This window comes from Sparassis crispa (genome assembly GCF_003851025.1).
Source record: "Sparassis crispa DNA, contig_000009F, whole genome shotgun sequence".
NCBI lineage: Eukaryota > Fungi > Basidiomycota > Agaricomycetes > Polyporales > Sparassidaceae > Sparassis > Sparassis crispa.
This window is the reverse complement of record NW_020939756.1, coordinates 1026620-1051043: the sequence shown is the minus strand read 5'-3', so window position 1 is coordinate 1051043 and position 24424 is coordinate 1026620. Positions and strand designations below refer to the sequence as shown.

Here is a 24424-nt window from a genome sequence, read left to right as displayed (position 1 = left end):
TTCGCCTCGAATATGACGCATTTCACCAGTTCCGTTCTCACTATCCTTTACCAGCTATTTCACCCAATTAAATGGTGATTCTATTCTACCCATGTAGTGGTTAATTCTCGATTGGTGTTTTCCACCCAATTACATACTGAAATTCGCTCTCCATAGTTAGAGTAAGTCACCCTTTTCTTACCCACAGCCCGAGTGAAACATAAGAGCTTTCTTGCATTGTCCACACTCACGATAGAATAGCACCACGGGTAGAATACTAGTGAAATAATGGGTATATTCTGAATGCACAAACACACATGCACCCGGAGATAATATTAGTAAGATCGACGCATGCACCAACGATTCTTGGGAGATGACCACTAATGTTCCTACACTTGAGTTATCGGCAGCACCGCCCTAACGATTGAGACGGATCGTGACATCGACAAGAGGATAATAGACTGTTGTGGGCAGAGTGGATGAGTATTGCCATAATAGGAGAAAGAAGCCCTGTACCTGTCAACGTCTCAGCATGTTCAGTTCGCATGTTCCTCTTCCCCTGCTCTGTCACCCCTGTCGACCTCGACTGATTCGTTCTCCTCCTCGCCACTTGCTGAGCTCTGACCCATGGCCACTGGAGGACACCTGTTTTCTTTTCAGGTGCTTCCTCCCTTGCATGTGCCGCATTTCGTACTGTTCGAGGTACCACCCTTCTTGCGTGACCCGCCGACATTGGCTCCAGGCATCCCCTTCATCCGCACATTGCGCGGCTCCAGCGTTCCTGTGCCAACAGCATATTTGCGCTTATTGCGCATATACTGCTTGATGATCTCAGCTGTCGGCCAGTCGTTGACGAAGTCTCTCATCATCGGGAACGTCTGCAGCATCTGCATAGAGAAGTGTTGTCGTGAGCACATCAGCATGGGTAAATCTTGAAATCCTGGTGCCAATCAAGACCGGCACTGAACATGTTCTCACGCACGATGCGCTAGCAGTAATTTGAAGTAAGTGATCTGCATGAAGGATAATGTGAGCACAACTAACTAGGATTGCTTGGTACTGTGCGTCATTGTCCTCCAGCCCCATCTCGACCTGCAGGTTGAAGCCTGCACCAGCAGAGCCGGGCGGCTTCGGTATCAATGTCTTCTCTTTGACCTGTACAGCATTACTGGTTTTTGCGTGAAGCTCAGCCGCTTCACGCAAGGATTTCTGCTCTGCTAGCTGGGCTGCCAGTGTATATGTAATTGTGAGTTCATATCTGACGTGAACTGCTAGCAAAAACTCACCTTGCAGCTCCTCCACGTGTTTCTGTAGATCACTGGTGACATCATTTGCTGCCGAAGTGGGACCACTCGGCGGTCCTGCAATGGCCTTTGCTGCTCTACTTCCAGGATTACCATTCTTTTTTTTGCCCTTTGCAGTGCCCTTGGGCTTAGGAGCAGCCTGCTCATTGGCGATCCTCGGTGGCATGGTAAGATATAATTGGTCCAATTTCTATGGGTTATTTGCTGAAGGACTATGCAGGAGGGTGCAACGTGAGCATTGTCAACATTGGGGTGCTCGCATTGCCATTCGGACTTAGCAAAATCTGGGAACTTTGTTTGTTGGAGTTTGGCATGTTGTACTGCCTGTGGCGGCTCTCCTGTACTGCATTGCACTCAATATATAACACTCTGATCTACTCTACAAAGCTGCTGGCGAGATTATCCCATGGGCCGGAAGAAGAAGCCAACTACACAACTGGTGCTATGTGCATGCGGCTGCGGCAGAATGGTGTCACGAAGCACGGAACGTCGCCATCGGGCAGGGAAGGTTGCACCGAGAATCCATGCACTATCAGCATTGAATAGGCAGGTGTTCAAGAACTTGAAGAAGCATCAGGTATGACTTTATAGCATGTGACGACAGACTTGCTCGGGTTTGATTGTTGAGAGACATCAGCAGGCGGCAGTGGAAGTGGAATTAGACATCGAGTACAGCGAGACTGATGATGCTGCACCTGATGTTAGAGCCTTGGATGAGAAACTGGATGCAGTGCCAATACCAATGGATGTGGGCTATGCTGCGGGGCCCAATGGGCCACAGTACCGTGGCGGAGATGAAGCAGGCCAGGAGGTTGAACCCGAGGACTCTGCAGTACAGAGCGCAGTGGCCACCGCACAGACTGAGACTTGGTGTAGGCATACACAGTGTGCACAGGTGGATGACGAGGAAGGGGAAACTTCTGATGATGAAGACGAGGCTGAGGACTATTCAAGTGAGAGCAATTCAGATTCAGACGATGACACCGACGATGAGGGAGGACTCACAGTGTGGGATTGGATGGGTGCAGAATTTGAGGCTAGGGCAATGGCCATCGGTTTGTCCGTGTCTCTTCCATGTCATTCCCTTGTAGACTGGGCTTGTTATTTGGGCTAGAGGAAGAGTTGAATGAAGAGGACAAGGCAATGCTCCGAGCATTTGCACTTAAAGCCGACTCTCACATGATGACACAAACCTATGTGAAGCTACCATTTGCGTTTCCAAATGAACATATCCCCACACTTGGTCAAGCCAAATCTCGCATTGCATTCTTGTCTGGCATCAAACCCCAATTATATGACTGCTGCCGAAATTCATGCTGTTGCTTTGTTGTCCCGCATGCAGAGCTCGAAACATGCCCGTATTGTCATCTGGACCGCTACCGAGCAGACAGGAAGCCTTACAAGCAGTACACGTACCTCCCCTTGATCCCGCGGCTCAAGGCATTTCATGTGAACACATTGATGGCCAAGAGCATGCAATATCGTGCTGAAGAACATAAACATGATCTGAATGTCATAAAAGATGTATTTGACAGTGAAATATACCGGTCCTTGTGTGGCCAACCTGTCATTGTCAATGGGAAGCCGCTGAAGCACAGATATTTTGAAGACTCACGAGATATTGCTTTAGGCCTGTCAACCGATGGTTTCGCGCCTTTTAAACGGCGCAAGCAGACGGCATGGCCCCTCATTGCATACAACTACAACTTACCGCCAGAAGTTCGCTTCCACAAAAAAAATATCATTCCCATTGCGGTGATTCCTGGCCCCAAGAAGCTTGCCAACTTTGACTCTTTTCTCTGGCCTCTTGCCGAGGAAATGTTGCGACTGGCAGTTGGCGTGCGTGCATGGGATGTTCTGACAGCAGCCATGTTCGTTCTGCATGCATTTCTCATTCTTGTCGGAGGTGACATCCCTGCGATCTCAATGATCATGTGTATGAAGGGGCACAATGGATACGCACCATGCCGCATGTGCAAAATCGTCGGTGTTCAAGTCCCCAATGCACCCCGCAGCCCATATTATGTCCCTCTTGACCGCTCTCGACATCCCGCACCTGGTGCCATCATTTCCTATGATCCCGCAGCGCTCCCGAAATGCACACATGAAGACATACTTACTCAAGCGTGCGAAGTGCAAAGTGCACGTACTGATGCCGAAGCCGAGCGACTTGCCAAGGCTTATGGAATCAAAGGTGTCCCCCTCCTCTCATGTCTCTCGTCACTCTCTTTTCCACTCTCCTTCCCCTACAATTTTATGCATCTGATCTGGGAAAATGTCATCAAGAATCTTGTACTGCTGTGGACTGGTGAGTTCAAGGGTTTAGACGAGGGAAATGAAGAATACCAGCTACATCCGGACATGTGGACTGCAATCAGCGCCACTACTGCTGCTGCCGGCTCCACAATACCTTCAGCCTTTGGTCCTCGGATACCTGATCCTGCTACTGACAAGAGTGCAAGCACGGCTGACTCCTGGTCACTATGGTCTCTATACGTTGGCCCTGTTCTTCTCGCCCGCAAGTTCACACGCCCGAAGTATTATGAACACTTTATTGAGCTGGTCAAATTACTCCACATGTGCCTGGAGTTTGAGATTAGCAGACAGGATATTGCCATCGTTCGAGCGGGTTTCATAAAGTGGGTGACTACGTACGAAAGGTACGTGAAATACCTTGAAACTCAATCTCACCATGACAAGGCACCACTCACAACCCTTGCACATTCAGAATTTACTACCAGCATTCGCCAGAGCGACTCGGGATTTGCCCGGTTACTATCCATGCCCTTCTGCATATTGCTGACAGCATCGAGACAGCCAGTCCAGTTTGGGCATGCTGGTCATTCCCGATGGAACACTTTTGCGGGTACTTACAGCCTGCGATCAAGAGCCGCCATTTTCCGTTTGCTAGTATCGACAGATACCTCATAGATTCAGCATGTCTGGAGCACATTAAGATGCTGTATGGCATGGAGAAAGAGCTTGCACTGAAGCCGACAGCATCAATGTCAGGTCTTGCTGTGGCGGAGTGTGAGTCAAGCCACTATTTCATATTTCGGCATCATCTGACTGTCATGATTTCAGACAATAGATGTCTGCTGCTTCCACCTCATCGAACAGCTGACATGAAGACTACCCCACTGATTGAGAAGATTGTGGGGGCTTTGGCAACACGATTCAATGTGACTGCTCGCGTCGCACGTCATGCCTTGCCTGAACAAATAAAGTTGTGGGGAAAAGTACGGATTCTCCCTGATGGTGACACCATCCATGCGGCAGCCTTGAGCAAGCCTCGTGAGGACCGGTGTGATGCGACGTATGTGCGAGTAAGTACCATTTCATGGCAATTACTTATCTTCGTTGCAAGGACTAACAATCTGCTTGTTTGTTAGTATGAGGTGTTGGTCGACAAGAATGCCCGATTTCATTGTAGACGTGTTGCTTTAGAAATACACACCTTCTATGGACAGCTACAACACATCTTCGCTGTGCGCCTCGCGCCTTCGCAGCCACTGCAACTCACCAAACCGACAACTCTCATCCTTGCCACTATCAAGTCCTGCCGGATCGAACGCTCCCACAACACACTCGACATACACTTCTTCTCGGACACAGGCGCAGTGGATGTCATCGACATTTCATGCATACAATGTGTCATTGGCAGGGTGCCAGATGGTGATCACTGGGCGATCATAGACCACAGTGGATCGCTTGCGTGCGCTGTGTATGCCGACGAAGTCGAGGACTAGACATACTTACCTGTAGCTACGGTCTTCATAGTTCAACCATCTTGTGGTTGATAATTCATGTTTTTTTGCACTCACAAAACACTGAGTAATTTTCACTCAAAATGATACTCAATTTGGTGGACAGAATCCGTGAGTCCACAATCAGTCAAAAGGACTCGAAACCTGGATGAATTGTAATGAGTGAAATTAACTACTCAATTCACCTGGTCCGAGATTCACACATCTTGTGAGTGAATCGGGATTTTCACTTATGTTGTGGCCGATTGTTGCCCACACGTGCTTTCATAGTGTTGCTCTGTCGCATGGTAGGTCAGTATGATTTTCTTCCGTTCAATATTCATTGCTAACTCTGACATTGAGCTTACAGGTTGTTTGTGATTGGTGCAGGGTGGAGGGCATACACTAGATCGGCGTGGCGGGAGGATTACCGGTCAGAGCGGGGCCAATTTCTGGTAGCGGATGGTTCGTAGGGCAGCATAGCATAGCATGTATCGAAGTCCATACAAAAAATCAATAATTTTGCGGTATACAGTTTTTTGGTATGAAAATGAGATATTTTAACTGGTTGGTCATTTGTGAGCCCCAGACGAAGCATCGGACTGGTCCTTTCCTCAGCCATATTCTGGGCTGCTACGGCCCCATAATGGCATGGCAGTCTAGGGCAGGCTCCTAAAACCAGCCGTTGCTATAGCGTTCTCGCTCCTTTATCCTACGTTCATGTTTTAGGAGATCATATGATAAATGTTTTATGAGACTTACCTGATTGAGCGAAAATTACTGTAAAAGGATAGCCGAACAAGAGGAGGAGAACGCTATAATCAGTTCCTGTGGATTAGACAACACAGTGATCTATCAATTTTGGGTAGTGCTCGCCCCAAATCAACATTGCACCTTGCATTCTGCGACACTGCGCGATGGTGCCCTACGCGAACACCGAATTTGGGTTGACGGCGTCGCAGAAAACAAGACCTATGCTAGGGTTTATTCGAGATTTCCTGCGAGAAATGCTGGGTATGCGCGCTCGGCGTATCCTCGGATGACCAGTTTGGCCAGCCGTCCTATAGCATTCTCCTCCTCTTGTTCGGCTATCCTTTTACAGTAATTTTCGCTCAATCAGGTAAGTCTCATAAAACATTTATCACATGATCTCCTAAAACATGAACGTAGGATAAAGGAGCGAGAACGCTATAGCGACGGCTGGTTTTAGGAGCCTGAGTAGGGGTTGTTTTGGTGTCTGACTACAAGCCCTGAAATGGGGCTGCACACGGGCTGTCACGGGCCTGTCTACGCGGCTGAATTGACAACAATTACAAGCATTGTATAAGGGTTTTTATAAAATACCGTAAAATCATTAGACGAAAAGGATAGTAATAGGCTGTGGCACAGCCTGGTACGGGGCCTCCGCTCCACGGCCCCATTTTGGTGCCGCAGAGATCTGGCCGTGTACTTAAAAGTACAACGAGATACACGTGATGCGCCTTTCCCGACCGTGACGCGTCGCGCCACCGCGATCGTCCTAACCGCAATGCACTCCTTGTCACACTAGTTGGGTAACCACCTAGCAGTACTCAGTTGACTGGAACTTGTCTTGTTGTTGCTTGTCTTTGTTGAGATGCCCCCTGTTTGGCTTGCCCGCTGGAAGACGCGAGGATCGATGGAGCTGCGACACTACCAGGTCCCGCTCGCTGTGAAAGAATATGTTGTGAATCAGATCAAACAGGTGCTGAGGGAGAAGGGCGTAAAGCATTGGTCGAAGTGGGTGCGCGAGGATTTACGAAATTCCACGAACGATGTACGGTCAAACCGCAAACGACAACTAGTCGAAACATACCCGGGGCTCCTTCCCGGTCATTACAGGACTGCCCTTGAAAGCGAAGCTTGGCTACCAATATACATTCTCACTGCTACTATACCCCACTCGGATCTCAAAGACACGCCATTTGATACGAACTTAGAACTGTGTATAGTTACCTGGAGACACCAATCTGGCCTGGTGGGCATTACATTTTACAACAATCACCTTCCAGAGACTACCCATCCATCCCACTTTATTGTCGATGGTGCAACCACGGAACTATCAAACAAATTGCATCCGGACAGCGGAGGTGTCGGTTTTATACATGCAACCCAATTCTTGCAGGAAGAGTTGGATCGACACTTGACCGAATTGGAGAAAACAGAGAAGCCGCACATTGAAGCCGAAAACACCGGTATATGTTTTCGCATAGGCCATCAGCTGGGGATGCTCAATTGGTGCAAGAATGAAGGAGTTGCGAATCAGCTAGGCGCGAAGGTGGAAAGCCTGGTGCCATCAAGCTTGGAAGGAATTCTGGCATCTGGTAGAACAGTCCTTAGCCATTCTCTCAACCGTGAATGCTCATTCACTGTCTTTCTCCAACAGGCGACACGGACTCATCAAAGGGGAGAAGAATTCATGAAAACAGAGTTGTGATCACATATAATCGTCGCTTTGCGCTTGGACTGTCGGTGAAAGCCACCGGCGTGGACAAGGCCACTGAGCCATCCCACGAGATTCCTCTCATAAAAGCGGACGAAGTTGTCATTACTATACTTGGTCTTCCAAGTAAACTCACTCCAGAGCACATATTCTCTGGTGTATTCGGTGTCATGCGCCAACCTCGTACATGGAAGATCCAAAACTGGACGCCGCATAGTCCAACAATCCACTTCTTCAAGCCTTCAGAAGTTTCACCTTCCTTGTCTCGTACGCCAGATTTCCATGAACCGCCTTTCTATCATCGTGACCAGCTGATCCTCTCCGGACCTCCGCTGAACAAACTCGGCATCAACTACGTCGGCGATCTTCTACTGACAGGTGACCGAACCATAGTGATTACTGCAGGGCCCTTATTTGACGAGTACAAGCGGCATCTCTCCGCGGCCGTCGACTTGGCATTTCGTACCATGCCTGAGCTCGCTGTAGAGCTCGCCGTGGACATACTGACTGACCACGGCAACCACGATGGGACTATCAGCCGAGTGCTGACCCCTGCCGACACGGAAGGCAAGGACGCTTATCGACGCGCATTTACAGCAGCATGGCGAAGGCTGGACCCTTCGTTGTCCGATGACGAGCAGCTCTTCCCTGTCTCCGGGGCTGAAGCAGCACTTGTCCAGGAGCTCGGCAAGACTGGGCGTCCCGTGCACCCGCACGTCAAGACGATACTCGCCAGGTCGGGTGCGTACCCTGATATCAGGTTGCACGCAGAATCGCTGCTCCTGCAGGCGCGATCATGTTCGATCTATGTCCCGGGAGTCGACCGCTTGCGCCGCGCGCTGGCTACCCTTCTACCGGGCGTGACGGAGAACCAGCTGGCCGTTCGGCAGTTCAATCACTCCCAACCGACGATCGTCTGGGATATGGTGACAGAAGTGTTCGTCATGGGCGTCCCTGCGCCGTGCGAGAATCACGGAGACGGCGGCTGTGTTTGTTGGGTGGGCCCGTATCTCGCGGATGCCGTTGCGAGCTGGGAAAACAGGAATGCTGGCGCCGAGATGCTGTCAAAGGCTGCGATGTACCGGGTGTATTTAAATAGCATGGAAGGGGTCCACACCGACGATATGCAAGAGCCGTCCAACAGCAAAAATGAAGAGGTCAATGGTGAGCCCGTCTGTCGCTGTCCTATAATATGTCGCGTAACACGCTGACCAATTGTAGGTAATACTTCCCCTCCCCCTCAACCTGCCGTTAATGACGAAGACGAGGACGACAATGAACTAGGCTATATCACTGTCGTTTCTCATGCCACAACACCAATGCAAGCCACCCTGCGAGCATATGGCACACCGAGATCCATCTCTCCTCGTCGTGTGCTCCTCACACCTGCAAGCCCAGACCGACGAACATCTTCGGTACCGGCGCTAGTTGCAGCAGCCACCTCGTCTCAAAGCCCCAGAAGAACTCCTGCTTTGGAAGCACCGCCACCGAAAACTAATGATACAGGTGCGTTTCTCTCACCATGCAATTGTGTCACATATTAAATATAAGTCATCAAGGTTCTACTTCCCACCACCCGCCGACCGAGGACAACTGTGATACCATAGAAGACTTGTGGCAGGACATGAAAGAACGGATCGAGAAGTTCACGCATGCGCGTCTGGACAAGGAGCGCCGCTCCGCGCAGGAAAAGGAGAACGCCGTAATCGAACAAGTCACTCATCTCCAAGCCGTTTCGGATACGCATGAACGGGAACGCAGGGAGCATTTGCAGGCGTTGGAGACCAAGGGGAAGGAGCTCATGGAATGTGACCTCTTATTGCAGCGCAAAGACGAGACCATCCGGGATAGGGACGCGCGCATCGCACAGCAGAAGCAGTCGCTGAAGTCGCAAGCTCGGCGCATTCGCAAGTTGGAGGACAACGTGAATAAACTGGAGAATCGCGAGAGAGTCCGTGCACAGAAGCTGCAGACGGAGCTGGAAAGCATGAAGCGGCGTATCTCTGTTGCCTTCAGCGAGCATGAGGAGGAAGAGTACGAGGAGAAGGATCCTCCAGAGGAACCACCGAGCAAAAAATTGAGATCTGACTGATTTTGATCATGACTTGCTATCTACATATTGCTCTGCCACATTGCTTTGGGAATAACGAGTGGACTCCATTGATGTTGCTAATAATCTAGGTACAGTGCTGTATAACCATATATCCATACAATTGTCCATCCTCACTTCGCACTCGGAGCCGCGTAGTCCCGCGAAAGGTCGATCTGCCCCCGCAGATGTGTGTTTGTAATGCGCATTTGGCGCTGTCGAGGGGCAGACTTCCTCCCTTTCTTTTTCCCTGCGGGACCTTTGGGTACCAGTGCTTCCGCCGCCGTGACTTGAAGACCCTCCGACTGGAGATGCTTGAGGAGGTCGACGTCGTTAGGAACCTCGAGGGAATGCCAGAGGTCGTTAAACTCTGCATGGGCGATGAAGAGCGTGTTTCAGTATGCAAGCCACGAGGCGTACCTTTCTCGACGGCTACGCCGCCGGACTCCTCGTCTGGCTTGATCTCATTCCAGAATACCATGCGCATTTGGCCATCCTTGAGGGTGCGCGTTACATAGACCTCGCCCTCTTTTTCCAGCTCCTCGATGGCCTGCGGAGCCTCCTTCCAGCTTTCCTTCAACGTGCGCACGGAGAGACCGCCGCCTTTACGGGTCTGTCGCTGGATTTCAGTGAGAAGTGCGGCTTTGTTGCGCACATTGAAATCGTGCTGCGAGGGTAAGTCACGAGCGGCGAGATGTGACACAGCAAACATACTCGATACGAGTACAGGTCGGTCTTTGGGTCGTACAAAATTCGATCATGGGACCTGAACTTCTCCTGGAGAACCTTGTCTGTGTCTATTGGTGTGTTCGTGAGGATAGCAAGGTCCTGCAAGCGCATGGGGTTCCCAGTCGTCTTGAGGTGATTCACGGCGTACACGAGCTGGGTGTTGACATTGGTACCCGTACCCGTCTCAGCGGGCTGAGAGTACACAACATCTGCACTAACATGTCAGCCATGGAACACCACCAGGGCAGACAAGTCAAGCAGAAGACGTGCTTGATTTTGGTCGCTTCTTTTTTGACTTGGTCGGGAGTTCAGGTGTTGGTTCAGGTGCAGACGCAAGCAGAGGCACCGGATTTGGTTGTGAGTGCCACGAAGAGTAGTCTTGTCTGTGAAGAGCTGATTTGAAAGCGGCTGCGTCCCTTGCCAAACCAGACATGGCGGTGGATGTTAGAGAAGGCGCCCCGGAGCCGCGTGGTATAGAGGCGCCCTACCGCAAACACGCGCAAATACCGTAATTGACGGGCCCATATTTTAAGCTTGATCTCTCTTCAAAACTTCAGTCGCTGTTACCTCTATACTGTACCTCATGTAAATTTGTACACGCGAAAGCTTTATGTTTTCTAGTTGACACTGTGGTCACTTATTTGATGTAATCCACTCCCTGTGCAGTTTCCCCCCCGGTTGTGGGTGGCTGTTTGCGGGTTACGTGGATGATGGGCGTCTATCTGCTTACGGATAGTACCGAGTCAAAGTTGGTCTCAACTAGCTCTTGGCCGCGGGATGGCTCAAGGCGACATGGCCTTCTTCGCCAGGCCCTCCTCCTCTGCTGTCAAAATTGTCGCTCCTTCCGTCACAAGTCCACCGCCCAGCCCGAAACCGACATCCAAGAGGGGTAGGTTTGCCCACGCAGGTCGCTGATACTGACTAAGTTCATCCTCAGACGCTACTCAGCGCCAGTGTAGGAATATTCTGATTTATGGGTGAGTATAGAACTTCTCTATCAATTAGGGAAGAATCGACTGTCGTCCAGATCATGTAAATATCAGGACAAAGGTTGTATCTACTATCATCCACCCGTACGTGACTTCATCGTCTCGAATCGCACCCCTTTGCTCACGCCCGTCCAGCGCGATACTCCGTCTCCTGTGTGCGTAAGATATAGACTCAACCTGCTGTCACCACCGCTGAACTTGATGCAGACTTCCAGAGTCGCCTGTCCCGAGCGCAGCGCTCCCGGCCCAGGCCGTCAATGCACCTGTATTTGTTCCTAAGACACCCCACTACCCTACGAGCCCACCTACTCCCGTTATTGTACCTTTGCAAAGCCCACCGTCCTCGTAAGTGGTGTTACCTACCGTCTGTTACAGTGATCTACAGCTTCTTCAGACCTTCACCTTCGTCAGCTCCGTCCGACCTCTCATACGAGCACCATGAGCCATTTAACCCATTTGCTTCCGATGATGAAGTTGTCAACGATGGGTCTAAAGTTGTAAGTTTTGTGTGTATTAATGTTATCGTATTAACGCTTTGCGTAGCCCGCTGTCAATCCGTATGAGCTGCCATCGGACTCGATGCTTGGCTATGATCCTGCGAACATGGTGGATTCCTTTTACACGCCTCCATATTACGCTCAGCAACCAGTGCGTCTGCCCGATCGCTCTGGTTTGATCGACCTCTGATACCTGCAGGACGTCGTCGCAGTTGAATTATCACCTGTACACCCAGGCCCGCCCCGAAGTACTAGCGCACAAGTACTTCATATCCGACTCCATCCGCGAGGAACTGCAGAGGCGCTCGGAGACTATTCGTACTGCACTGGTACCTGATATGATGTTGCCCGAGGAGATGCAGGGGTACCATTCACTAGTCCCACTGGAGCCATCCACAGGCGATCGGCGCAAATTCGGCAATTGGTACTCCAGTGTATATCGAGCCACGAACTCTGCCGATGGGTTGCAGTATGTACTGAGAAGGATTGAGAGTACGTTTTTCGACTACAACGACGAATGCTCACTCATTCCTCCTCGTAGACTTCCGGCTCATGCAGCAAACGGCATTTACTGCGATTGAAAACTGGTCTCGTCTGCGGCACCCAAACATCGTCTCTGTCCAGGAAGCGTTCACCACCCGTGCCTTCACAGACAGTTGTGCGTGTCCTCTTTCTTCTTCCTCGAGTTCCACACGTGTGACACGACATGATGCTTCCGCAGCACTCGTCGTGGTGTACGACTACCACCCGAACGCGCAGACGGTTTACGAGGCTCACATCAAGCCTAAGGCTCCGCAATTCCAGAACGGACGTCTGCAGACGCAGTCGAACCGCATACCCGAGCAGACTATGTGGTCGTACGTGATCCAGATTGCAAATGCGATCAAGGCGGTACACGACTCCGGGATGGCCGTTAGGATTATCGACCCTACCAAGATCCTTCTCACTGGAAAAAATAGGTACGACATTCCCTGCTTGCCTACTCTTCGATAGTTATCTGGTGGTAACGAAATGGAGGAGCTGATGCTGGCTGTCTGCTTATAGGGTCCGTATTGGCTCGTGCGGGGTCGTTGATGTGCTCATGTACGAGTCGCATGCGGACATCGCGTTCCTCCAGCAGGAGGACCTCGCGATGTTCGGGAAGCTCATAATCTCGCTGTGCTGCAATAACCCTGCACCTATGAACAATTTGGTAAAGTCAATGGAGACCGTCGGGCGGCATTACTCCTCGGATCTCAAGAGTGTGGCCTTGTTCTTGATCTCCAAGCCTGGCCCTCACAAGGTCTGTCTTCGTAGACTGTGTTACGAGGCATCTCCACTGACATGGCTATGGAATGCAGATCATCGGACAGTTGTTTGATATGATCGGAAGTAGGCTGCTGACGGAGATGGACGAGATGCAGAAGTGAATCATTCTTGCCACCTTGTCTGACGTGTTACTCATGGCCTCGCAATCACAGCGCGGTGGACCGCCTGGAGGGTGAGCTGCTGACCGAACTGGAAAATGCACGTCTTGTCCGGCTTCTGTGCAAATTCGGTTTTATCAACGAGCGGCCTGAGTAAGTTTCTTTCGCTGAGCAACCCATCGTAACCTGACATGGGCTTGCCAGATTCGCACGCGAACCACGCTGGTCAGAGACGGGTGACAGATACATCGTCAAGCTCTTCCGCGATTACGTGTTCCACCAGGTCGACGAGCAGGGCAATCCGGTCGTCAATCTGTCGCACGTCCTGACATGTCTCAACAAGGTATGTCTATCGCTCTGCACTTCGACACTTATCCAGGATTGATAACTGTTATCTGTTGTACAGTTAGACGCGGGGACTGACGAGCGCATCATGCTGGTATCTCGCGACGAGCAAAGTTGTTTGGTCGTGAGCTACAAGGAGGTCAAGTCGTGCATCAACTCGGCCTTCAGGTTTGCCGTTTCCTAGCATGTTTACCTCTTACAGCTGCTCATTTCGCATCTTCCAGCGACCTGTCAAGAAGGTGATGACGTGGTGGACGCTTTTTGATAACAGAAAATAGGTAGAACCTGAAAAAGACGCAGAAAACAGACAAATCAACGACTCTTTCATTTCTATCCTCCCGTGTGATTTCTGCGTGCTTCAAGTCTCGGTATGCTTCTTTCTTCAACGTGAGCCCTCTGACGTGTCCCCCGCGTTTTCTCTACCGATCATATCCTGTCAAGATTGGCACGGCAGCCAGACTTCCTTGACTTTTGTCCTTAAAGTGCTAGATTTAAGATAAGTAGACGTTGAAAAGAATCCTTGCCAAATGACTGTGAGTGTGCCAGTTTGTCTGACCATCTCTAGTCAATCTGACAACTGCTCATGCTGTAACTTGCTCCAGCAGTACTATTAGACCGATCAAGAAATAACGGTGGTCATCTCCGCTAACCTTATAATGCCTCAGTGTGAACTGCCCAGGGCAATGCTGCTGGTACCTCCGGGCTGATACATGCTTCGCTGAAGCCCTGGGAGGTACGTATAGAAACAAGAGACTATTTAGGCCGCTTCTGCATTACTGACTTTCTTCCAGAAGACGGACGATCAGTCAAGAACAGACGGTCACATCGAAACGAGCCTGAGCTGTACGCCGTTAGATGTCGCACACGTGAAGTCCTGCTGGTGTTTCGCAACCCTTCACGGTACGACTCTGCAGGTCCAGCTGGACTGGCGAGATGGGTTGGGGTACCGAGGCCGCCACTCATGTCATTCATCCGCCCGCCGAGGTGCAGGCGAAGATGCCGCGATCATTCAGCGTGTTGAAATCGTGTGTGAGTTTGTGTGTACTTCACTACATATCTATGCCGTCACATTTCGCTGATCTCTCGATGCCTACATACTCAGCGATGTGCGACGGGTCACTTATCTCTATTCTCTTTCGAGGGCTATGCAGATCCACTGCCGTGACGGCAACTGGTGAAGACCGAACTCGAGGAGGGGCGCGCGTGATGTGGGTGGTCTGTTCTAGTGTTGGGCAGGGACATGTGCTCGGGCACATTGAATTTTGAGACAATGGTTACTGGTGCCATCGGGGCGCGGACCAAGAGCCGGTTTTTGCACGCGGTGCTTGGAGGAAAGAGCATCAGCAGAGGTGATTAGATGGAAGACAGATGGAGTGGGTGTTAACTCCCCTAAGTTACGGCTACATTGCCCTTTAGCCCAATAGAGCCACCGCGTTTTGTCATTTCCTTGACATGTCGGCGTTATTTCTTCCTGAGATAAACGCATTCTTTGGTAGGAAGGGCCCTGATGCCTGAGGAGCGGTGATTTATATCTGGAACAGGGATAGGCGGCACGTGCGTCTGGGATTGTTCTCAAGTCCAAAACGGGCACAAAGCGCTTCGGTATAGCAGCAGGCTGTATACCCTCCGCCTGACTCTGCAGTCCGTCCTTCTCCCCAGATTATCTGTCTGGACCGTCCTCAACGTCGCTGACAGTACGCTCGCAACTGCCTATACCCCGCTGCCACCCACTTGTCCCGCAAGGCCGGAGACACTGATGGCAACCGCCTATACACGGTCTCCCACTGCACTCAATCCCATCCGTCAGCAATTCTTGAATTCTCCTCCACAGCGCAGGCCAGCTTCTCGGCTGCATTTTGTGACAGAGTTCTCGCAGTGTTTGTACGATTTTGTCGTCCAACTCCTCCCCACACCCGAGGAGCTCGCGGTGAAGGAGGATGTCCGCAAGCTTCTCGAGCGCCTCATCCGCACCATCGAGCCCGACAGCCGGCTGCTTTCATTTGGCAGCACGGCCAATGGATTCAGCCTTAGAAACTCTGGTGAGACGCTCTTTGGACGCGGTTCCACTTGGTCGCTGACTCCTCGCAGATATGGACCTCTGCTGTCTGATTGATTCCTCGGAGCGACTCGCCGCCTCAGATCTGGTCACCATGCTAGGAGACCTGCTTGAGCGAGGTGCGTATTTAGCATTGATTGCTCGTTGTGAGCGCGCATTCATCTCGCGATAGAGACGAAGTTCCATGTAAAGCCGCTGCCTCACGCACGGATACCCATCGTGAAGCTCTCCCTCGATCCATCACCCGGCCTGCCCTTCGGCATTGCGTGCGATATCGGCTTTGAAAACAGACTGGCACTAGAAAATACGCGTTTACTCATGTGCTATGCCATGATCGACCCAACCCGTGTACGGACGATGGTCCTATTCCGTGAGTAGTTATCCAAGTCCCTCGTGTTCGTAGGATAAACATTCAGTATCCTGGCTTGTACAGTGAAAGTTTGGAGTAAGCGGCGGTGCGTGAAGTTACCTCTGCCATACCGGTGGATTCTGATCCCTCTCACAGGAAGATCAACTCGCCTTACAAAGGCACCTTGTCATCGTATGGTTACGTTCTGCTTGTAATCTATTTCCTAGTACACGTGAAGAATCCGCCTGTACTTCCAAATCTGCAACAAATGCCGCCTCTGCGTCCTATCTCCAAAGTACGCGCACTTGGATCTGATTTGTATCTCCTGAGCTGACGAGATTCACAGGAGGATACACATCTTAATGGATACAACATCTGGTGCGCGTTTAGGCCATCCATCCAGCAGCGATTGACTAATTCTACGCAGGTTTTTCGATGATATAGAGCTCTTGCGTCAACGATGGAAGTCGTCGAATACCGACACCGTCGCCGACCTGTAGGCTACCTCTGACCTTGTGGCGTCTACGGACTGACGTTCCATCCGCAGACTAATTGATTTCTTCAAATTCTATTCCCGCGATTTCGCTTATAGTACTGGCGTGGCCTCTATCAGAGCTGGTCTCCTGAATAAGGAGAGCAAGGGCTGGCAAAATGAGGTATGCGTAGAACCTCCATCTGATTGCACTTAGATTAACCTCCTGTCTTAGTTTGAGAAAACAAGTCTGCGAGAGCGCAATCGGCTATGCATTGAGGTAACATCATCATCTCCCGCAATCTGAAAATGAGTTCTCATTCTGCGAAGGATCCATTTGAGATGGACTTCAACGTTGCTCGCTGCGTGACCAAGGACGGTCTCTACACCGTGCGTTTTTTGTTCTCTATATGCGATCGTGTCTGAAATGTGCCTTATTAGATCCGAGGCGAGTTCATGCGTGCGTCACGGATACTGCAATTCCGACCGGAACGCGCCATCGTCGCGCTCGCCGCACTGTGTGAAGAGCGTAAGGGCGAGGAGCTGTTACAAGCCTCTCCTTCACGTGCGGCTTTCGCACCGCCTCGCCTGCCTCCCCAGATCCCGTACACTGTCGGCAGCAGCCCCATGCGTCCCACCGGAGTTCCTGTGCCCGCATCAGTCTCACCCCCTGAGCCTGCGGCCGTGCCCGAGGAATCTTCTCCGGGCTCTCCAACTCCGGTGTCGAGGCCAACACCCTCTGCGCAGGTTCCAATACGGCTGCCGCTCGACCAGCTCGAGCATATGGCGCCGAAGCGAGGGAAGTGGACAAGTCCCCCGCCGCCAGAAGCACCTGAGGAAGACCGCTCGGCATTTGAGGACCGCCTCGGACAGGGCCTAGCGCGTGCGACTGCGCCGAGCTCCGCGTGGGTGCCATACCAGCGCCAGGGGCAAGGCTACTCCTCGTCGAATAGCGAAGTGCAGACGGACGACGACGCCCGCTCGGACATGGTGGAGTCGGACGATGTGCAGTCCGTACACTCGTTCACGGAGGAGGGTGCCATATACCGCCATCGCGAGCGACTGCGAACGGTCACGCCGGGAAGCGAGCAACAGATACAGCTCTTGGAAGCCCAGGCTCCGCAGGCTGAGTTAGATAGGTCAAATTTTGCGTCTGGTTCAGGTGCTGGTTCTGTGCCTCGTGCGATGCCAGTGTCTCCGCAGGGTCACGGAGGGGGCGGACTCGATGCGAAGATGCTTGCGCGACTGCGAGGACGCCCGCCCTCAAAAGTGACTCAACATCTGAGTAAGGTGAACGCGGTGAATCTGGGAGCCAGAGACATGGATGAAGGGTTTGTTCCACCCCACATAGACACCCCACGACGCTCGTTGTCGGGTCCTTCGCGGACGTCGAACAAGTTTTCCCAGCTCGCACTGCCCACGCTAGTCCCGACGTTCCCGGCCCCACAGGCGTACATTCCCAATGAACAGATGCACACAGCCTCTCCAGCCTATCCGACTGCGTTCATCCCCAATGCAAACGTGTTCTATGAGACCACCCCGACGAAGGATAGAATGATCCACATGAGTGGATACGCCTTACCCATGCGGTTCACCTCCTCATACCAGTTCTATGAACATTCTCCTGTCCTCGCCACATCCCAACCACACGCTTTCGCTCTCCCAGGACGGTCAACACCCGGGAGCCGTTCACCGTCGTCCACCACGTCGTCTCCCCGTCAGCCCAACATCTCGCCACGGCATCTTCCGCCATCACTCCGGCGGATGAAGCTGTCGGAGGGCGTGCCGGAGAGGGAGCCCTCTGTGCTCGAGAACGCTGTGCCTCTGACTATGGCCAGGAGCCTCTCGCAGACGCAGGCTGGCTATCCGACTGGCACCGTGTCTCTGCAGAGTCAGCAGTATTCACTGTCGCTTTCGCCCTCATTGTCGCAAATTAGCTTGCACTCCCCACCCACTCCACCTCACTCCCAGCCATTCTTGCATCAACACAGCGCGCATCTGCCCCATTCAACGCACTCACAACCACATTCGCATGCACACCCACATATGCATTCGCATCAACATCAACATTCAATGCATTTGCATTCACGTCCACATTCATATCCGCGTTCGCTCTCGCCGCAGCCTGTGTCGCCCTTTGCTTCTCCCTCATCAGGGAGCGCCTCATGTACAAGCTCGCAATATGCCGCATCGTCGTCACCCTTGTCAACGTCACCCCTATCACTGTCACATAGCGATCTGCCGCCCCAGAAACCTACAGTTGGAGACGTCAACGAGAGCGAGAAGACCCCGATTGAGTCTCAGCATCCTGCAGATTTGGACGCCCAGGTTGACTGCAATTTAAACGACAATGTGCATCCACCGCAGCTGCAGGAAGTATCTCACCTCACTCCAGGATCGCTGTCTCTTAACCAGGGCGTAGAAGAGGTCCTACCGATGGGTCCTATGGAGTCTTCTACTGTGCGATGGTAGCAAGCACGAGTTTCTCTGACTCATGGACAACGTGCGGGCCTCTAGAGGCTTTCGGATTGCGTACTTGGCGCCGTTGTTCACACACACCTTTAGTCGAAGCTGCTCTGCATGCTATGCATGGGGCAATTAGACCTAGATTTTTGGCTCATTGCTTACTGGCATAGATCTGCACACCTCTCAGGTCTGCTGCAAGTATGCTCTGACCTTCGTGCCTCCAGTAACCCACCTGCACCAGATATGGTTTCATCTCATCATGTCCTTGCTTGTCTTTACTTGCATACGATACTGCACATGCGCCTTGCGAATGGTTCGCAAATGCCTTCATGCACATACCCTCACCCACCATTTCTAGTTTAGGCAGCCCTAACAACTCAGATGCCTGGTGGGCTTCATTCTGACGGGTCTCGCATGTAGTCCCACACGGACTGGGTACTGCGGACATGTAGCCAGATTCACCACCCCCCTATTCCCTGGTCCCAATGCTGTCTTGGAATGACTATTCTACCTACTGCCAGGAATTCGAAACACATGCAGCTTCCATCCTACAGCTGCAGTGACCGGTCGACCGATGCGGTTATGTGGAGCCCTGCTTGCAAACATGCTCGAATCATGTCTAGTAGCCTGGAAGGATGCAATACACGGTGCCTATCTACTCCAGATACAGGCAGCTGCACAAGACTAAACTATTGGATAATTTCTGTCCCATGACCTCATGTGCTAGAGAGGTTCAAACCGGTCAGATGTCGTTGCAGCGTCTCTAATCCTGCCTCTGCACACGAGAGATTCAGAAGCAGAGTCATAGATGCAATAGCCTTCGAACGGAGTTCATGCTCGCTGTGTCCACCATGTCTGCGCGCCTGCTGTTCACGGATAAACAGATCCTCTTCTTCCTCGAGCGCATCTTCGACTGCCCTCCGTGCGACTGTTGAACTTGTGACCTCGATGTTCCGCAGTGTCTCCATGCTCTCCTTTCGTAAACCATCCAGATAGGGACGCATGGCTCTTGTTTCAATTTCGTCTATGACCGCTGCTTTGTCGAGGACGTAGTGTTTTGACTGTCCCAGCACATATCAGTGAAGCAGACCAAACGGAGATGGAGAGACATACACGAGCCATGAAGGGCCAAACGCCGGAACTGAGTAACCACGGGATGGTAGCAAGCACCGCAATGGGTGCACGCAGCATAAAGCCCAATTGTTCAACGTCATTTCGCGCTGAAGTAGTTGCAATGCTTATTGTGTCCCCGGAGTCAACGCTCACATCTTCGTGGTTGGCGTTGCGGGAAGACGCATACAATAAGGGTTTAGCCATAGCGGCCTGTATGGCATTGTAGGCACTCGCTGCGTTATGACGCGCGGCGATGACGGTGCGTAATACCTTCTTCCCCAGTTTTGAGAGTAGCAATGTGTCAATGTCTTGACCATAAACATCCAATTTTTCAAGCACGGTTCCCATTAGATCGTTCTGGGTCTCGTCTCTGATTGATCTCTGAATTTTGCGCTTCAGACTGTCGAAACGCTCTGCGCGTGTTTGGTCGGCTAGATTGCGAACGAACTGGACGAATTGGCGTTTGATGGTGCCCAGTGATGTATGCATTTCCTCCTGTATTGCCAGCAAGAAAAATTCCACTTCTTCCTTGCGGTGGAATTTCAGCTTGTTAGAATCCTCAAGTTGCTAGCGTTCCGTAAGCAAATTGGTCGAACAAACAAGCGACAGACGGCTTACTTTGATCTTTCGTTGCCATTCGGGTCGTTTCATTACGGTGACGATAGCCTGTGGTCCGAGGTCCAGACACTGCTTCTGAAGAACCTTGAATGATTTCTCCAGCTTTTCCGTTGAGTTTCTCTGCATACGTTGTTCGTCCTCTTGCCAAAATATCAAAACCTCGGTAATCTGGGCTTTCGTATGCTTGAATGCTTCGTACGCCTTTTTGTACTGCTCCGGTGTACGGCTTAAGCCTACTAGAAGACGTCTGTTATTGAGATGGACATTTTAGCAATGTGAAATGCTTCGCTGTAATTCAGAGAGAGAACACATACTGTTGATCGGAGCAGGATTTGTTCACCATCCCTCGAATCTTTTGACCTTCCATCATCAAGGTGAGGCCACGCTCCCTCGCAACTATGTCCATCGTCAGGCGCTTAATAGCCTCTTCCAGCCTGCTCTCTTCAAGCCTTTTGACGATAGCCCGTCTCCATTCATCCGCACGCAATTCCTTGTACTTCTGCTCTGCATTTCCCATACCCAAGATCCGTTCTGCGCACTATTGCCATTGTCAGTCACTACCAATGGCGTGGATCGACTGCCCGTACGTCATAGGCAAGATCACTCTCTTTCCAGATGTCTTTGAATCTCGGCTTTCCCGTTTGCGAACGCTGTAGAAGGGCGCGTGCGCCGATACCAAGACGAGAAGAACAGCTCAATACCCGTCGGATAGCGTCCGTGCTCTTCGGCCAGAACACTTTGGCTACACTTGCTATCTGCTGTTCCTGACGATCTCTCGCAACCTGTTCGACCTTGCTTAGTCGAGACAGATAGAGAATGCCTCATACTCCCACCTGATCTAGATGGGTACAGAGAACAACTTCTGGAGCTCGGCCAAGACCATTCTTAATGATGGCGGGAAGCTGTGATCTCCAATCATCCTTGGACACTTCCTTGAAGGATACAATAGGCACAATTGCGTTGGCTTCTTTCGCTACCACCCGCACCAAATCCTCATACGCATGGAACTAGTCATAAAGATTCGAATCAACCGATTCATGAGAAGCCGGAAACATGCGATCTTACATCGCCGCTGCCAGGAGACAGCTCTCCAATCCCCTACCGACGTGGGTCAATTCGAGACGGCACTCGCGACATGATGCGCTCGTACCGGAAGATCGATGAACTTAGTAGGTGAATTGAACAACCGAATTGATTACAAGACGTAATGTGATACTTAAGGACGTACCTCGATGTCCCCTGTGATATCTTTTTCTCGCAGTGCTTCAAATTCAACCTTTAGCAATGGCCAACTGGGTTGACGTTGTGGCGGTAGAGATATGTCTAGCCTATTACAGAGACGCACAATGTCATTGAGCTGTGCGAGCTATCACGAATGCAGTTGAACAGTGTCCTCACAATAAAATAAGCTGAGGCTCACCAGCTTGGACACTTCCCGCTCTCCGTTTGCGCATACGGGGAGCACGAAAGACTCTTGCTCAAACAACCGCAAATTCGCTTTCGTTGTCGGATGTAAATCCACCCACTTGTTGTACAGCTGCATCTGATGGCTCGTATCCTGTGATTCCGGTGTCGGCGTCGCGATGCCTTCAAAGGAACCAAACTGATCATCGTCATCGTCATCAGTGTCAAACGACATCGCGAATGGATCGTCGTCTGGAGGTTTGAAATTGTCCATCAGGATGGAATATTTGTGTTGCTTTAATTGTTCAATTGCAAGTCTGAAGTAAGAGGCATCAATCTCCAAGCTCGGTCGGGCTTGTCCTTTTACATGCTGGAGACGGCATGGCCAGGCAGTCGACGGAAGTTCTGGTGGGAAATGTATCAGTAATGCAATATGGAGATATGTTCAGCACCATACCATCACTTGGAAGAACAAGACAACCCATGAGTGCATTGAGGAATAGAGATTTGCTGCGGTATGATGTAGCTCAGCACATTTCCGCACGTCCGTGCAGGAATAACCCACCCCGCTTTCACCATGCCGCAAAATGCGATGCTGAACTTCTGGTCCATTTCTCTTGCTACTTCCCTTCGGATACTAGTCAACATTTCTAGAAGGTGTTGGCGTACGGACGATTTGTCCGATGCCATGCGATTGTGCGTAGGCTCCTGATAGATGAGCCTCTCAATATTCTGCAACAAACTAGTTTGTGCCTTCCCGATTATCGGCACTGTATTCTGGCTGAGATTCCGTTCAACCCATATTCGTCCCACCTCCTGGAATGCTCTGGTATACATGCTCATCCAATCCTCGTCGAACTTCACTACTTGAAGATTTTGATCGACGTCAAGTCCAAATCCATCCAGTTCTATGATAGGAAGATAGAAAGGCTTGGTGTAAAAATGACGCTTGAGAACATGAGAGACGACCCGATATTCGCCCAGTGTTTCGTGTGCGACGTTGCCATAGAAGTCATAGATTTTGCTCCGAACATCGAGAAGGTCTTCAACTCCAGTCCTCGACAGGAGTTCGACGGCTTGCGATAGAGTAGCAGCGGGGTGCGGAACAAGATCGGTTAGGGAGCGACGCCTGGATAGAAGAGATGATTGTGCGGTCTGTAAAGCGGAGAGCAGTTGATTCAAGTAACCCCGTTCTTTTTCATATACGTCGGCCAGAGAGATGATGTTGTCCGATGAGAATACTGGGGAGAGAAATGTTCTCAATAACAGCGCAGTGTCGTAGAACAGTGCCATGACTATATCCTTGTATTTCAGGGCAGGAGAGAAGTTGTGCAACCATACCGATCCTGTCTCATACGTGCGAATAATATCACGTATGACCGAGTCCATGGCATTGAGCGCATCGGTGATAGAGGAAATGGTGGCCAACCCCGGATATGTTGTCCTGAACGTCTGGCTGCGAGCGGCTAAGGATGTCCGGCCGATCGCCACACTCATCTCGCAGAGCTATGGAATAGAGACTTCAGGCAGTTAACGATCAATAGGAAACAGGGAAAAGATCAGAAATACATACTCTCGACAATCAACAAGGCAATTAAGCGGCGGGTGGAAGTTCAGTAAGGGCCTATCCACTTGGTCAGTTGCAGTTTCCCCGACTCGCTCTGTCAAGATGTATATAGTTCAGCATCGGAACACCTATTAGTAGAACGGGATTCCAAAGGCTTCCAAGCGTCAATCTCACGGGTATCGTGACGGATGCCTCAATTCACGATGTAACTAGAGTCTGCCGCCGGGGACGTATCACGGGGATAGCGACACGACATTAATATACCTAAGTCATTTGGAGCAACCTCAAGTTTGTCTATGGCCGAGAGATGGGCCGCAGTACTATGTAAGTACTATGGCAGTTGCATTCGGTCATACAGTACTAGACGCCCGTCGCGGTCGCAATACTAGTGATCTCCCCTGCTGTAGTCTAGGTTCTGACGCGCCTCCTTGTCGAGAGGTCGGACAATTTAGACGGAGCTATAATTTTACTAGTGTTTGATAACACTGAGTGGCAAATCTTTGTGATGTCATGTGATGTACCCATTCCAACAAATCTGCGGAAGGCTTTCTACGGTCATTCTTCACTACAGTTTCCCCACCTGGCATGCGCGGTGGTATGTGGTAATGCACAGGTGATGGCAAGATCATGTCTGCTAGAGTTGGTGATACAAAAAGTATAGGGATTTCTCCATAGAAAACCAATCACAGGAAATCTAAGGCTGCTTGGACTATCATAGAGCATACGACATAGCCGCGAACCCAGAAAAAGCGTTAACTCATCTTCATGCACTTTGGGCTGACATACGATGGCAGAACAGGCGAAGGGGGACATTCAAGGGACAGAAACACGACG

The 24424-nt window shown here is 51.1% G+C and overlaps 7 protein-coding genes across 7 annotated transcripts; 4 read left to right on the top strand and 3 right to left on the bottom strand.

The window, feature by feature from the left end:
* Positions 1-515: 515 nt before the first annotated feature.
* On the bottom strand, positions 516-1449 carry SCP_1003730 (hypothetical protein; the record flags this gene model as incomplete). Its single annotated transcript, XM_027762238.1, has 5 exons — positions 516-613; positions 674-866; positions 962-967; positions 1024-1205; positions 1266-1449. 5 exons carry the CDS (start codon positions 1447-1449, stop codon positions 516-518), a joined length of 663 nt encoding a protein of 220 aa, XP_027618039.1.
* Positions 1450-1749: 300 nt separating this feature from the next.
* Positions 1750-5032, top strand: SCP_1003720 (hypothetical protein; the record flags this gene model as incomplete). The annotated part of the gene is made up of 6 exons (XM_027762237.1): positions 1750-1860; positions 1924-2338; positions 2398-3943; positions 4012-4313; positions 4368-4609; positions 4676-5032. The coding sequence occupies 6 exons, from the start codon at positions 1750-1752 to the stop codon at positions 5030-5032; spliced, it is 2973 nt and encodes a 990-aa protein (XP_027618038.1).
* Positions 5033-6644: 1612 nt separating this feature from the next.
* On the top strand, positions 6645-9582 carry SCP_1003710 (hypothetical protein; the record flags this gene model as incomplete). Its single annotated transcript, XM_027762236.1, has 4 exons — positions 6645-7371; positions 7434-8654; positions 8712-8996; positions 9050-9582. The coding sequence occupies 4 exons, from the start codon at positions 6645-6647 to the stop codon at positions 9580-9582; spliced, it is 2766 nt and encodes a 921-aa protein (XP_027618037.1).
* Positions 9583-9713: 131 nt separating this feature from the next.
* Positions 9714-10741, bottom strand: SCP_1003700 (Transcription initiation factor IIE subunit beta; the record flags this gene model as incomplete). Its single annotated transcript, XM_027762235.1, has 4 exons — positions 9714-9949; positions 10000-10246; positions 10294-10517; positions 10579-10741. 4 exons carry the CDS (start codon positions 10739-10741, stop codon positions 9714-9716), a joined length of 870 nt encoding a protein of 289 aa, XP_027618036.1.
* Positions 10742-11100: 359 nt separating this feature from the next.
* SCP_1003690 (PAB-dependent poly(A)-specific ribonuclease subunit PAN3) lies at positions 11101-13788 on the top strand (the record flags this gene model as incomplete). The annotated part of the gene is made up of 16 exons (XM_027762234.1): positions 11101-11197; positions 11246-11285; positions 11336-11381; positions 11433-11452; positions 11505-11642; positions 11692-11794; positions 11841-11945; positions 12007-12286; positions 12336-12452; positions 12516-12753; positions 12839-13076; positions 13135-13199; positions 13255-13353; positions 13405-13543; positions 13607-13713; positions 13770-13788. The coding sequence occupies 16 exons, from the start codon at positions 11101-11103 to the stop codon at positions 13786-13788; spliced, it is 1851 nt and encodes a 616-aa protein (XP_027618035.1).
* A 1513-nt stretch (positions 13789-15301) lies between these two features.
* Positions 15302-18894, top strand: SCP_1003680 (hypothetical protein; the record flags this gene model as incomplete). The annotated part of the gene is made up of 11 exons (XM_027762233.1): positions 15302-15584; positions 15634-15720; positions 15774-15971; positions 16035-16056; positions 16107-16245; positions 16297-16328; positions 16378-16446; positions 16498-16606; positions 16658-16702; positions 16753-16812; positions 16864-18894. The coding sequence occupies 11 exons, from the start codon at positions 15302-15304 to the stop codon at positions 18892-18894; spliced, it is 3075 nt and encodes a 1024-aa protein (XP_027618034.1).
* A 710-nt stretch (positions 18895-19604) lies between these two features.
* SCP_1003670 (hypothetical protein) lies at positions 19605-23520 on the bottom strand (the record flags this gene model as incomplete). Its single annotated transcript, XM_027762232.1, has 12 exons — positions 19605-19949; positions 20002-20568; positions 20620-20866; positions 20934-21157; positions 21207-21401; positions 21453-21626; positions 21685-21717; positions 21770-21784; positions 21848-21985; positions 22040-22428; positions 22481-22533; positions 22589-23520. The coding sequence occupies 12 exons, from the start codon at positions 23518-23520 to the stop codon at positions 19605-19607; spliced, it is 3312 nt and encodes a 1103-aa protein (XP_027618033.1).
* Between the last annotated feature and the right edge of the window lie 904 nt (positions 23521-24424).